This window comes from Sinocyclocheilus grahami, unplaced genomic scaffold (assembly GCF_001515645.1).
Source record: "Sinocyclocheilus grahami isolate Dianchi unplaced genomic scaffold, SAMN03320097.WGS_v1.1 scaffold1593.1, whole genome shotgun sequence".
Lineage (NCBI taxonomy): Eukaryota > Metazoa > Chordata > Actinopteri > Cypriniformes > Cyprinidae > Sinocyclocheilus > Sinocyclocheilus grahami.
The window spans coordinates 109,191-124,591 of NW_015506772.1; the positions used below are offsets into that span (position 1 = coordinate 109,191).

General features: G+C 40.7%; 1 protein-coding gene across 1 annotated transcript in view; it reads right to left on the reverse strand.

The window, feature by feature from the left end:
* LOC107571433 (atrial natriuretic peptide-converting enzyme) overlaps nucleotides 1-14,333 on the reverse strand; it is a gene marked incomplete at its 5' end in the record, with an annotated part of 34,675 nt that extends 20,342 nt beyond the window's left edge. Inside the window, 13 exons of the mRNA XM_016257760.1 lie at nucleotides 1,739-1,849; nucleotides 1,940-2,053; nucleotides 2,142-2,249; nucleotides 4,421-4,566; nucleotides 4,645-4,876; nucleotides 5,763-5,870; nucleotides 5,949-6,071; nucleotides 6,260-6,370; nucleotides 7,795-7,902; nucleotides 9,036-9,149; nucleotides 9,229-9,413; nucleotides 11,432-11,642; nucleotides 14,051-14,333. Coding sequence (XP_016113246.1) covers nucleotides 1,739-1,849; nucleotides 1,940-2,053; nucleotides 2,142-2,249; nucleotides 4,421-4,566; nucleotides 4,645-4,876; nucleotides 5,763-5,870; nucleotides 5,949-6,071; nucleotides 6,260-6,370; nucleotides 7,795-7,902; nucleotides 9,036-9,149; nucleotides 9,229-9,413; nucleotides 11,432-11,642; nucleotides 14,051-14,333 — 1,954 coding nt within the window. The remainder of the gene's footprint in view (nucleotides 1-1,738; nucleotides 1,850-1,939; nucleotides 2,054-2,141; nucleotides 2,250-4,420; nucleotides 4,567-4,644; nucleotides 4,877-5,762; nucleotides 5,871-5,948; nucleotides 6,072-6,259; nucleotides 6,371-7,794; nucleotides 7,903-9,035; nucleotides 9,150-9,228; nucleotides 9,414-11,431; nucleotides 11,643-14,050) is intronic.
* Nucleotides 14,334-15,401: the final 1,068 nt, after the last annotated feature.

Below are 15,401 nucleotides of genomic sequence, written 5' to 3' on the forward strand. Positions count from 1 at the left end.
GTTTAGCCCCGCCCACCAATAATAAATCACTGCCTGTTTAGCCCCGCCCACCAATAATATATCACTGCCTGTTTAGCCCCGCCCACCGAGTATATATCACTGCCTGTTTAGTCCCACCCACCAATAATATATCACTGCCTGTTTAGTCCCGCCCACCAATAATATATCACTGCCTGTTTAGCCCAAACGACAGCTTGTGGAATGTGCCACTCTATGATGTAAAAGTGTGGCTAAACCCCGCCTCCGCAGAAGAAGACCCCCCCCCGATAATACATCACTGCCTGTTTAGCCCCGCCCCCCAATAATATATCACTGCCTGTTTAGTCCCGCTCACCAATAATATATCACTGCCTGTTTAGCCCCGCCCACCAATTCGCACATGTATTGTTTACGTAGGTCTACGTAGAAACCAAATTATAAAGATACTCTGAAGAGATCAAGATTCTGTGCAGTGCCAAGTTGTGGAAAAACAGTCTTTGCATCGCTTTCCTTCAGAAGTTCCCAGATGAAAAAAACGTACACATCCATAATGTACTTAAAGTGCTCTATTTTCACACACTAATTTTGTACTTAATATACTAAAAATTATTCTTTAGTACTTCTTAAGATATAAGACATTCTCAACTGTGCTATTTTGGGACACCATGAATATAAACTAAAATGTGCTTTTAACATACTCTCTGTAAAAACTTTGTATTTAAAAAAAATGATTTAGTCACCACTTGTAGTACACTTGAGTGTACTAGTGTATGAAAGATGGTTCAAGCGTACATTTTTTAAATACAGAGATAGTATGTTAAAAGTGCATTTTAGTTCATATTCATGGTATCCCAAAATAGCACAGTTGAGTACACTTAGTTGATCTTAAAGGGTTAGTTCGCCCAAAAACGAAAATTCTCTCATTAATTACTCACTCTCATGTCATTCCAAACCCGCAAGACCTCCGTTCATCTTCAGAACATAAATTAAGATATTTTTGATTAATTCCGAGAGCTCTCTGACCCTCCCATAGACAGCAAGGGTCCTTACACAATCAAGGTCCAGAAACATAGCAAGGAGATCTGTAAAATAATCCATGTGACATCAGGGGTTCAACCGTAATTTCGTACATTTTTTAAATACAGAGATAGTATGTTAAAAGTGCATTTTAGTTCATATTCATGGTATCCCAAAATAGCACAGTTGAGTACACTTAGTTGATCTTAAAGGGTTAGTTCGCCCAAAAACGAAAATTCTCTCATTAATTACTCCCTCTCATGTCATTCCAAACCCGCAAGACCTCCGTTCATCTTCAGAACATAAATTAAGATATTTTTGATTAATTCCGAGAGCTCTCTGACCCTCCCATAGACAGCAAGGGTCCTTACACAATCAAGGTCCAGAAACATAGCAAGGAGATCTGTAAAATAATCCATGTGACATCAGGGGTTCAACCGTAATTTTACGAAGCTACGAGAATACTTTTTCTGCGCAAAAGAAAACAAAAATAACGACTTTATTCAACAATTCGTCTCCTCTGTGTCACCCTTGTGCCATTTTGGAGAATATCCACTGAAAGTAAACAGTTGTTTTCGTTTAGATCAAAGTGCAAACAACGTAGAAAACGCATCTGCATGGCACAGCTGACACAGAACAGCATACTCGGTTTACGAGTAGCACTTTAAGTACAATATGGAAGTGCACTTTTTTTTCACTTGGGTTCAGCTGAAGACGAATGGACGGATCTGGAGTCTCTTACCACAGTTCCACTCGTCTGAGCTGTCAGAGCAGTGTCTCCTGCCGTCACACCACAGCAAGCGGTGAACACACTGATGATTGTTACACTCCATCTCATGATTGCTACACACAGCTGAAAACACAAACACACACATGAGCGCGTACACACACCAGCACCGCTAAACTCTCTCTCTCTCTCTGTGTGTGTGTGTCATTCACTCACAGCAGTTCTTCTCGTCCTCCTGCTGGCTGCAGTCAGGAAAGCCGTCACAGATCATGTTGTGATGGATGCAGGTTTTGTCTCCGGGACATTCCCACAAGCCCCGTTCCACACACCCTAGTGACAGACACACACAGGAAACACTGGGTATATTTGTAAGCGGGTTAATGCTACCCATCACGTCACGTGAGTGTGTTTTACTAACCGCATGTTTCCTCGTCGCTGTCATCATCACAGTCCATGTGTCCATCACAGCGTTTGGATGAGAGGACACACCTTCCCGAGCGACACTTAAAGTGACTGGGTGAGCACTCTGAAACACATACACACACACACGATCACCTAACCCTCATGGGAAACTGGGGAAGCTTTTATGTCTTGTTTTCAGGATACTGCATGATCATCAAATCATTGAAATGTATTGATCTGAACAATGATTGTCTCCTGTTGAGCTGCTTTACAGCTACGTTAGTTTCATAATTGATGCATTTTATGCACTGTTATTTTCCTGTTTATTACTGTGGAGCTGTTTTGGAATAATCTGTTTTGTATAAAGTGCTACAGAAACAGATGTGTTGACTTGACGTGCATTTGTCCTGCACTATATGGACAAAAGTATTGGGTCACACTTGGGTTTCAATAGGTGCTTTCACACCGCGTAGTTCTAGGAGCTTAGTTCTAGGAACTAGCCAGCAGGGTTATTCCTAGAGAACCAATTTCTCCTGGTTGCTTTCGCACCAGCAACAGGAACTCTGAAGCCGCTAATCCCTTTATTCGCGGGATTTACAAACATCATCAACCGATGAATGGAGGATGCCGCGTTCTGAGCTGTTTTTGTTGCGTGTCCTGAGTTTCGTGATAACGGAGATGTTATGTAAACGCATAGTTTACGCAATTGAAAGAGCAAGAAAATCTGACTAAATGGTGGAGCTTCATGAATAGGTTTCAATGGCCAAGCAGCTTCATGCAGCCTCACATTAACCAGTGCAATGCCGAGCGTGGGATGGAGTGTGTAAAGCACATAGATACTGGACTCTGGAGCAGCAGAAACCTGTTCTGTGCAGCGACCAATCTTCAGCATACCAAGACATTTTGGACAATGCTGTGCTTCCAGCATCAGTGCCTGTCTCTCTCCTTCCATTCATAGCGAAAACCCTCGAACGAGTTGTTTTCGACCAAGTATCATTGTTTCCTTCACAGAACAACCAACTGGACACTAACCAGTCAGGTTTCAGGAGTGGCCATTCAACTGAGACTGCGCTACTGTCAGTCATTGCAAAAGCTGATTCCAAATCATCAATTCTTATTCTGCTGGATCTATCTGCCACTTTTCACACAGTCAATCATCAGATCCTCCTGTCTGCCCTCTCATCACTGGGAATCACAGGGATTTCACTTCGCTGGTTTGAATCCTATCTCACTGGTAGGTCTTTCAGGGTGGCCTGAGGAGGAGAGGCAGCCAAAGCACATCACCTGGTCACTGGGGTTCCTCAAGGCTCAGTTCTTGGACCCCTCCTCTTCTCCATATACACTACATCACTGGGTCCCATCATACAGGCACATGGCTTCTCCTACCATTGCTATGCTGATGACACACAGCTCTATCTCTCATTTCAACCAGATGATCCAACGGTAGCTGCACGGATCTCAGGCTGCCTGGCAGACATCTCGGCATGGATGAAAGAACATCACCTACAGCTCAACCTGGCAAAGACTGAACTTCTAGTCTTCCCCGCCACTCCAACTCTACAGCATGATTTCACCATCCAGCTAGGTTCTTCTACAATTACCCCATCAATTGGCTGGTGGAATGATCTTCCCACCCCTATCCGGAATGCTGAATCCTTGACAATTTTCAAGCGACAGCTAAAAACTAATCTATTTTGTCATAATCTGACTTTGTCTTCTCTTTCCTTTATTCTTTCCCTGTCCAGCTTGTACTTATTTGAATAATGCCTGAAACTTGGTATTATGAGCACTTCTGGTGTCTTTTTGCCTCTTTAAGAAAAATTGCTTGATGTATTCCCCAACTGTAAATCTTTGGATAAAAGACTTACAGACTTACAGTTCCCCAACTGTTGCTTTAGATAAAAGCATCTGCAAAATGAATAAATGTAAATGTAGATGTATGAATGGGCAAACATTCCCACAGAATCACTCCAAAATCATGTGGAAAGCCTTCCCAGAAGAGTGAAAGCTGTTAGCTGTTAACGGGGACCAACTCCATATTGATGTCTATGTATTTAGAATGAGATGTCATTAATGTCCCTGCTGGTGTAAAGATCAGGAGTCCCAATACTTTTGTGCATATAGTGTATCTGTGGATCTTCTATCAGGCAATAGAACTGCAAGGTTAAAAACAAATGACATTTGGTACATTGATAGGGAAGATCTTAACATTTCTGCTGGTTTTGTGCCTCCAGCACCACCAAGATATTCAGATAGCTTGTTCAAATGTAAATATTAGCTTGACTGCACACTGACCATTCACATCCGGGTCAGGAAGCAAACAGGAACTATTTGCTTGACCTTCCTCTGGAAACTGAGCGCAGTCTGTATCCTCAGGCCACTGCAATCCCACAATTCCCAGCACTGATTCACATCGTTCCTTAGAATTCCTGCACAAAGACCTAATACACACGCACAGTCATCAATGTCTATTATATATAAAATTATAAAGGCCCATACACACACAGACACAGACTGACCTGCAGGGTGGCACTCTCTGCTGCGTTACAGGGTCACACATAGGCACAAGCACCGTACACGCAAAGAACATAAGATATTTGTAGCAGTTTGTCTGAACGAGCGCAGGAAAGAGCGAGGACTCCCAGCTCACGGATGTCTCCTTCTGAGAGTGATGACCCAGATAGTTGGGGAAGCGGGTGGAGTTATAGGGCAGATTCATGCAGATCTCCAGAGAGATGGGCTCACAGCCACCTGACAAACACACACACACACACACACATCTGTGTCAAATATTAACGTGTCTTTGATGTCTGTTTTTACAAGAAATTAAAATCATCCAATCGCGTCACTTAACTCTTTCACTCCAAACATGGAATTTTCCGTTATTCATGAGACAACGCTTACCGGCCAAACACAGAATTTTCCAGGTTTCCGTGTTCTCACTGTTATACGCTAGGGGGCGCTATCACACATCTCCTGAATGAGTCTAGAATCACTCGATCAAAAACACAGACCAGGAAGACGCAGAAACCAGCGATCTCATATGTAAGCATATGCATATGAAAATAATGCAGCCAACACTAACCGCATATAAATGAAAACTGACTAATGTTCCCGAGTGAAATGTGGATCCAGAAAAGACTGTGAAGCTTTGGGAGCGCTGATGCAAGCCATCTACTGCAGCTTTGCTTTGATAATATTACTGAATATGATACAGATGCAGTACTTGATCAAAATGTGATTTTCTCAGCTTTTTGCTCAAAATGTTGCTTTTTTTATGAAACCTGTTGTGTGCAGTTACAAGTGTTGATAAAAAAACAATGCTTGAAGCTAGAATAAAACAGATTTTTTTGTTTGAAAGTAGAGGGTCTGATCTGTATTTGATGTATTTATTGCATGTTCAGATATTCAAACAGCAAAATATTCTGGGGGCCATGAAATTTGAGTGAAAATCATCAAAAACGCTGGCGGTGGCTGGCAACTTTTTTCAAAATGCTGGCGGGGAGAGAGTTAAATGCAAGTGCTTTGCTATTTCACTGAACTAATTGTCACTAAATCTAAAGCAAATGATGGGAAACTCTGCAGAGCTCTGTGTTTGGCCAGAGGTCAGAGGTCAGGGGTCAGTTGTTTGACTCACTGCAGTTGTTGACAGTGTTGCGCAGGTCACATGACGTGTTTCCATGACAGCCAGAGGAGCAGGAGGTTGAAGTACAACTGGACTGACCAGGAGGACACAAACCCAGAGCTGAGAGACAGAGAGAGAGCCATAAACAACAACTGACTGATCAGAGGAGTGTGTGTGAGGGTGTGTGTTTGTACTCACTCTGCTGTTGTGTGCAGTTCTCTTCATCACTGCCATCTTTACAGTCATCTTCACCATCACAGCGGAAGGCGCTGGGAATACACTGCTTGTTCCTGCACTCCACTAAACCCTGGGACTTACACGCTACACACACATATTAACATATGTTTTATGCATAGTAACATTTTTCACAAAAACAAACCTGTGTGTGTGTGTGTGTGTGTGTGAATGTGTGAGTGTGTGTGTGAGTGTGTGAGTATGTGAGTGTGTGTGTGTGAGAGAGAGAGAGAGAGAGTGTGTGTGTGTGTGTGTGTGTGTGTGCAGCAGCTCACAGCAGTTCAGCTCGTCACTTTTGTCCAGGCAGTCGTGATCTCCGTCACAGAGCCAGTCTCGGGGAATACAGCGTCCTTCTCCACAGTGATGCTCTTTAGTCGGGTCACACACTACAGCACCGCAAAGGCCACATTATTTCTGAATTATGTCTCAAATTAAATAAAACACAAGCAGAAATTCATTATGCTTTATTGAGGAGAAGTTCAGACCCAGCTGATCAGAGCAGCACAAAGACTCTGGCGTCTGCTCTCTTTACACACTTCTGTCTTCAACAAACCAGCACAGTGTTGGGGAAAATTACTTTTAAAAGTAATGCATTACAATATTGCGTTACTCCCTAAAAAAGTTAATAATTATGTTACTTTTTATGGAAAGTAAAGCGTTGCAATATTTTTTAATTACTTTTTAAATCTGGGCGGGGCTTGCTTGTTTGTTTTTAATATAAAAAGTTCTTCTTTTACAAATGTATAAAAGCCCTTTCACTGAAGGAAATGTAAAGTCTCGTCTGTACAGTAGAGGGCGCCGCTCAAACTAATCACATGAAGAATATGACGCAGGAGAAGAAAGTTCAACACGATTCAACAATAACACAAATCAAACACAAATGTGTAATTTTTGTTTAATATAGTTGATTTGGATCACCGAAGGTCAGCAGCAAAGACATTGGTTAATGAAATGGAATTAAATACATAAATGGTATTTAACATTTAATTATTGCAGGTTTGTATAATATTCTGAGTTTGTATTGGACTGTATGTATTGATTGTGAGGAGCACTGAATGTGTTTGTGTGCAGTGAGATGAGTAAACACTTGTTGATATTGAGTCTAGATCTACAGTAAGATCATGTTCACACACAACACTCTGCACTGACTCCTGATTTCTGTCACCATGGCAACACCAGAGCTGTCACGCAACACATGGAAACAAAGTAACAAACTAATCACATGAAGAATATGACGCAGGAGAAGAAAGTTCAACACGATTCAACAATAACACAAATCAAACACAAATGTGTAATTTTTGTTTAATATAGTTGATTTGGATCACCGAAGGTCAGCAGCAAAGACATTGGTTAATGAAATGGAATTAAATACATAAATGGTATTTAACATTTAATTATTACAGGTTTGTATAATATTCTGAGTTTGTATTGGACTGTATGTATTGATTGTGAGGAGCACTGAATGTGTTTGTGTGCAGTGAGATGAGTAAACACTTGTTGATATTGAGTCTAGATCTACAGTAAGATCATGTTCACACACAACACTCTGCACTGACTCCTGATTTCTGTCACCATGGCAACACCAGAGCTGTCACGCAACACATGGAAACAAAGTAACTCAGATATTTCCTTCTAAATTAAAAAGTAATGCGTTACTTTACTAGTTACTTAAAATAAGTAATCTGATTACATAACTCGTGTTACTTGTAATGCGTCCCCCCAGCACTGAGCCAGCATGTGTGCTAACATGCTAACCCTAACCGCCCTCGATGATTTGATTTCAATTGTGAATCCAGGTGTCAGAACTCACCACAGTTTTGCTCATCGCTCAGATCTCCACAGTCATCGTAGCCGTCGCACAGCAGATCAGAACTGATGCAGCGACCGGTAGCACACAGATACTGAGCATCTGCACAAGCTGGACACACCACAGAAGCACAGGATCACAGTGAACCAAAGAGAAGAGAATGAATGATTCTTCAGTGCCTGGATGCAAACTGCGTTACTGTGTGTGAGCACAGGTGCCTCTCAATACTCAAACTGATGCATCTTCGTTTCCTCGCTCCTCCGTCCTCCAGCCGTGACCGGATATCCATCAAGCTCAGTCATCTTCTGTAATTGCTTCATGAGGAGGCGAGGAACGAGGAAGCTTTCAGACGAGCTGTGAGCGAGGATGCACAGTTTTTCTTCTAAAAAAAAACTGATAATGTATAATGCATACTTCTGTTTCATCGGTCATAATTGTAATGTGTTTTTTCCTTTGCAGTTTAAATAAACACCACATTTTAATTTATACTGCAAAAAATGATTATCTTCCTTAGTATTTCTGTCTTGTTTTCTAGTATAAATATCTACAAATTCTTGAATCAGGAAGCATTTACTTTCCAATATTATGTCTTGCTTTCTGAAAATATTATCCAAATTTAGTTAGTTTTTGCTTAAAACAAGCAAAAATATCTGCCAATGGGGTAAGAAAGATAATCTTGTTTAGCCTTTAAATTAAGATGATTTTTCTTACCCCATTGGCACATATTTTTGCTTGTTTTAATACCAAGGAAGAAAATCATTTTTGCAGTGATATGAATAACCAAACCTCACTGCCATAAGAGCAGATCCCTTGAGAGCAGCTGATGACGCTCTGAAGTGACGCTCGAGAGATCAAGAAAAATGTAATGTACAAATCCATCGGCTTTCTGTCTGCATTTTCTTTCCTTGCATCATTTTCTCATATCTGATGGGGCTGGATCTGATGCACAGCTACACTCTTAAAAATAAAGGTGCTTCACGATGCCATAGAAGAACCTTTTTGTCTGAATGGTTTCATAAAGAACCTTTAACATCTGAAGAACCTTTCTGTTTCACAAAAGCTTCTTTGTGGCGAAATAAGGTACTTCAGATTACAAAAAGGTAAGAAAGAGATGGTTCTTTAAAGAACCTTTGACTGAATGTTTCTTTGTGGAACTAAAAATAGTTATTCTATGGCATCGCTTGAAGAACCTTTTGAAGCACCTTTATTTTTAAGAGTGTAGGGAATGAGAAGTACACACTTACTGCAGTCGGCCTCGTCGCTCCAGTCGTCGCAGTCGTTGAATCCGTTGCACACTAGCCTCAGGGGGACGCATATTCCGGTCGCACACAGGAAGTGATCGCTTCCTCCGCACGCAGCTGAAGACAGAATCCCAAAAACACAACAGTCAGAACGTGGCCGCTCCAGACGTGATTCCAGTACTGGACGAGCACTCACAGAGCTTTCCTCTGGCGTGTCGCGGCGTGTAGCAGAGCGGCGTGTTTTCAGCGTTCGTTCCCGTGTTGTTGGTGAACTGAGAGCAGCGCAGGAACTCCGGCCAGGACGCGTTAAACATCTGCAGCACAGGCTCACAGCCCTCACGAGCCGCTTCACAGAACGACCGACAGGGCAGAACCAGAGTCCTGCGGCAGAAACACGCCAGCGCTACACGTGGGTCATTTTCACCCAGAGAGCATTTTCATTTTCCCATGAGATGCTAGTTAATGTTATCGCATTGGAATAACACTTACTGACAGGGTATGACAACTTCCCCCAAAAACTGATTATTTTTGTTCTTTGTTAGGATTCCCCCCCCACCCTGTTACACTTGTGGGTTTCCCATTCAAAAACGAGCAGCCCTTTAAAAATGAATTTAAATCTCATTATGCTATATTATATTGCCAAGTATTGCATTCAGTCTTTTCATGGACTTGTTTTCTTTCGGTTAGCACAGGTTTTGTTTTCTTTTTGGAGCTGATTGACTGTAGGCCTCGTTGATCTGAGCCTCAGTTTTGGAGTGAACATTGACTAAATTATCCACAAATTATGCTTTTTTTAACTCTAGAGCTGAGGTGCATAAGCTCAGATCAATGAGGCCTATAATCACTCAAATACTAATTGAAACTGAAGGACACCAGTTGACAAAAAGATTGAATCCAATATTTGGTGATATTATAATGTATAATGAGCCGTTTTTAAAAGGCCAGGTTTAGTGTTATTTTTGACCAGGAACACTAAATGAGGTAAAGGATTTTCAGCACAGCACAAGAGTTAATGCACTGTTCTTTCATTATTTTATTTTCAATAAGAACAAAAACTGCTGTCAGTGCTGGGTAGTAATTGATTGCATGTAATCTGAATTACGCAATCAGATTCCAAAAATTTGTACTTATACATGTTAAAGGGCTCATAGTCAGATTATAGTTACTTTTTATAGATTACATATAATTTACACAATGTCAGTATATTATTCATAATGATTGTCTGAATTTTTCTTCTCTCTTAAATTTAAAGTCTTCCAGTTTTACAGAACTGCACACACTAGCCACTAGTCAGGAGACTATAATTACACAGAAAACAGAAAGGCCACATAATTAGCTTATTTTGACATTATTAGCTTTTCATCATCTCATGAAGCCCAGTTTGGGAAACCTTGGCATAATGTTAAATGCACTTCAAGATGTTGATAACAAAGAACAGAAAATATTTTGTCACGAGTTAGGTCAAAGTAATCTACTCTGAATACTTTACATAATAAATGTAATCCAACAGATTATGTTACTAATTACAATTTCCATAATGTAATCTGTAATCAGTAATGGACTACAGTTTGTAAGTGATCTACCCAGCACTGACTGCTGCTCACTTGCATCATCTGTATTCCTGCTCACTGATGCCAAAGCATCTGCTAAATGAGCGTGTATGTGAGGGGACAGTGAGGTTCAGAAATGTACACCGAAACCCTGGGATTTTATCTTTTGAACCTGGAAATAACATTCTTAAATTCAACTTCCGTCAGTTTTGGGCTGGTTATTCTTGTATTACACAGTTAGGTTATAGAGGATTCTGTGCTTCTGACTTTCAGGACAGCACATTTACATGCGCATCAATACGCTGATAACTACCAGAAATGTGACCCTGGAGCACAAAACCAGTCATAAGGGTCAATTTTTCATGCATTTGTCAATTTATGCATTGTCTGAAAGCTGAATAAATGATCTTAACATTGATGTGTGGTTTGTTAGGATCGGACAATATTTGAAAATCTGGAACCTGAGGGTGCAAAAAAATCTAAATATTGAGAAAATCATCTTTAAAGTTGTCCAAATGAAGTTCTTAGCAATGCATATTACTAATCAAACATTAAGTTTTGATATATTTACGGTAGGAGATTTACTAAATATCTTCATGGAACATGATCTTTACTTAATATCCTAATGATTTTTGGCATAAAAGAGAAATGTATAATTTTGACCCATACAATGTATTGTTGGCTATTGCTACAAATATATCTGTGCTGCTTATGACTGCTTTTGTGCTGCAGAGTCACAAATAAGTTTACTGAAATAACCTGATTTGCCAGTTTACATGCAAATCAATAACCTGGCAATGAAGCACACTGAAGCAGAACACGAGACACAGCGTGATGGGTGTCACAGACCTGCGGTCTCTGTGGCTGATGCATTGTGGGAGTGCGATGGAGCATCCGAACAGCATGATGTGTCTGTAGCAGGACAGTCGACTCAGGTAGCTGAAGAACTTGAGGAACATCTGCAGCTCGCTGATCTTGACGACCGTCGTCCCCGGCAACACTCCGCTCTGGTTGTACGGCAGCATGTGACACTGACTCTCCGTGATGTCAGAGCAGAAACCTGTAAACAAACACGAGAGAAATCTGATTGGCTGACGCGTCTGTGTGTGTGTGTGTGTGTGTGTGTGTGCAGGGCAGGATATATATACACTATACCAGTCAAAAGTTTTTGAACAGTAAGATTCAAAAGGTTTTTTAAATAATTATCTTCTGCTCACCAAGCCTGCATTTATTTGATCCAAAATACAGCAAAAGCAGTAATATTGTGAAATATTTATACTATTTAAATAACTGTTTCTATTTGAATATATTTTAAAATGTAATTTATTCCTGTGATTTCAAAGCAGAGCTTTAGCATCATTACTCCAGTCACATGATCCTTCAGAAATCATTCAGATATTTTATTCAGATATATTATTATTATGTTGAAAACTGCTGAGTAGATTTTTTCAGGTTTCTTTGATTAAAGTAGAAAGTTCAGAAGAACAGCATTTATCTGAAATATAATTTTTTTTGTAACATTATAAATGTAACATTATAAACTTTATCGTCACTTTTGATCAATTTAAAGCATCCTTGCTAAATAAAAGTATGAATTTCTATAATTTCCCCAAAAAATAAAAATAAAATAAAAAATAAAATAAAAATACTGACTTTTGAATGGTATGTGTATAATGTTACAAAAGCTTTTTATTTCATATGAATGCTGATCTTTGGATCTTTCTATTGGATCTTTCTTACTGTTCAAAGCATGTTGACTGGTAGTGTATGTATGTAGCCTATGTATCACACTCATATCACATCTAGTTTTGGATAAGAATAAAACATCAGGTCCGACAATATCGTGTCTTTTTTTATTTAAATCTAGCTTTATTCGCATTGGCCCATGGAAACCTCTATGAACACACTTGACTTGACTTGGCTAAAAAATCGTGGGGGACGAATTTACGTTTTATTAAAAAGTGTTTACGCATACACTCATGGCGCGCAACTGCGCACACACATCAGGATAGGTTAGATGCCTGCCTCCGCTGCGAGTCCCTATCAAGCACTTAACAGATTCAACTACTCTCCTCTTCTCCTCCTCTCTGGCTCTTTGGCCCGCATCACTCACCGCAGCGCAAGCCTGTTCTTGATAAAGTTGCTGTGAAAACGTGGGAAAAGCCGACGAGGAAGAAGTTGGGGTGAAGCGATCTTTATATAGGAGGAGCAAAATACTTCATCGCTCCGTCTATAGCGCATTGTGATTGGATGTTTACGCTGTCAATACAGGAGACAAACCAATGGGCCACTGGCTGCTTGCTGTCCCTGCGTATGTTTTTCGGCAAAAAAACATTCTGTCGGCCCCTTAAGTGCGTCGGCCCACCGGGAAAATGCCCGGTATGCCCGATTACCAATCCAGCCTTGTGTGTGTATGAGTCTGTTGTGTGTGAGTCTGTGTTTGTGTGTGTGTGTGTGTGTTTGTGTAAGTGATTCTGTGTGTGTGTGTGTATGCTCTCTAAGAGAGTCTGATTGTAATTGTGATTCTAGTGCTTAAGTCAAAGTCAGAAAGACGAGAGGAACAGCTTTCTCACACACACACACACACACACACAGACCTCAGGAAAGATGATTAATCATTAGGCTGTTTGGAGAAGACAGAGACAAATAAAAGCATACGGCACACCCTCTGTTGAGGTCATCACAAGAGGACACACACAGATGACTTTCAGGACAGAACCTTCACTGAGGACACTGAAACACGCCGTCTCACACACAAATGGACAGAGAGAGAGACAGGAGAAAAATCTGTGCTGAAATTAGATTAGCAGCTGGTCTGCAGAGGACAAAAGCAGCGAGATGTTTGACATAAAAGGGCTAAAGAGAGAGAGACAAGCATACAGCAGATGATAAAATATGAGGCGAAGCATGTGACATTTAAAGGGATCGTTCACATTCTTTCTTCAGATGAACACATTTTTTAGAAAAATAATCTGTGTTCGTGAGTACATAAAACACAAGTCCCAACGTTGACTTTCCACAAAACAACCAGCCACGTGACGGCAATCAACACTCACTTCATTTTCATTAATTTAGTAGAAAACAATACTTCATATCTTAATTTTGCATCTCCAGTAAATATATCTTGATTTAAGAATCTTTAGATATTTGCACTGGAAAACAAGACACTGAGATATTCTTTTTTTTTTTTTTTTGCAATGCATGCAACATTTAATGACTTTATGAATGTTAGACTTTCTGCTCTGATTTGAGACTTTTTAAGGGCTTAATTTGTGCGAAGGTAAATTAAGGCTTTTTAAGACCTGCAGAAACCATGCATTTGAGACTTGCATTAAATGGACTCGCAGAGAGAAAAAAAACATTGTGTTCATCTGAAGAAAGAAGGTCATATACAACAGGGATGACGAGAGAATCATTTCTGTATTGTTTTAAGCCACACATGCAAACACATGCTCTTTATGACCATACCAGCGTCTGTGCTCACGCTCGTCACAGTGGAGACAGATGTCCCCCAGTCCACAGGGGCCGTGGCGGTGGGGCCCGCCAGTGAGGATGAAGAGGAGGTGTCGGCGCGAGGCATCCAGTGTGCCGAGTCCCACTGCGGAGGGGTGTTTGTCAGGATGACCTGCGGTGACATCGTCTCGTTATCGGCCATCATCGGCCCGGCGTCTGTGCCGTTAAAGGGCCCGGCGGTCGCTACGGAAACAGAAGATCCGACATCCAGCAGGCCATTCCCGAACAAACCTGGACAAAGACGGAAAACCAGATTCGATAAAAGAAACAGCAGTGGAAGAGTTTAAAAACAAAAACAGCAACAGCTGAAGTAGTGAGGATATTTACACACATTCTGCACCATAAAGGTTCTTTAATGGCCCTGATGGTTCCATGAAGTACCTTTAACATCCGTAGTGGAAAAGGGTTCTTTAGATGATTAAAATATTCTTCACACAAAAAATGGTTATTTTAAGAAATGATCACTGAAAGGTTATTTGGGGAACCAAGTATGGCTCTTCTATGGCCTCAGTGTGAAAACCCCCTTTTGGAAGCTTTATTTTTAAGAGTGTATTATTTTGCAGCGACGTGACCAATACTAGCTGCTTCACAAAGGAAATTTCAGCCAAGACAAACGCACCATAATAAACAAACTATAATCAACAGTGGGTCATTTCCGCAAATTAGGCCAGATCGTTTTCATGCCAGCAGTGAACTAGACCCTGGTTTGGAAAGATTTCACAGCAAGCAAGCATGAGAATCATAATGACGAACAGACATCTTGTGTTTGTAAAAGGTCTCTTTAATCCAAAAATGAAACAGTGTCTAATTTACTCCATCTCGTTCAAACCTGTGACTTTCTTTAATCTGTGAAACAAAAAATGTTTTAAAGAACGTTGGGAACCAAACAACATTGGACTCCACTGACTTTCATTGTATGGACAAAAAAATAGCCATTTAGAGACATTTATCAAAATATCTTCTTTTGTGTGTTCCACAGAAGAAAGTCATTCACACAGGTCTGAGCGACATGAGGTGAGTAAACGATTGTTAAACGACGCCTTTGACTGTTAACAGGACAGAATACTGAAACGCAGTCAGACAAGAGAGGAACAGGGTCGAGACAGAATGGAGGGGAGAGGAGTCTAGATCACATCACATCCGTCTCTTTAGTGCACTTTTGACTGCTTCTGTCCTGATTTCTCTGAGGGGAGGGTCTGTGGACGGGTGTATGTATGGGCTTACTAGGGTTGGGAATCGAAAATCAATTCCAAATCCAGAATCAGATACTGAAGGAATCGAATGCGTGTTGTAAAATAAAAAATTA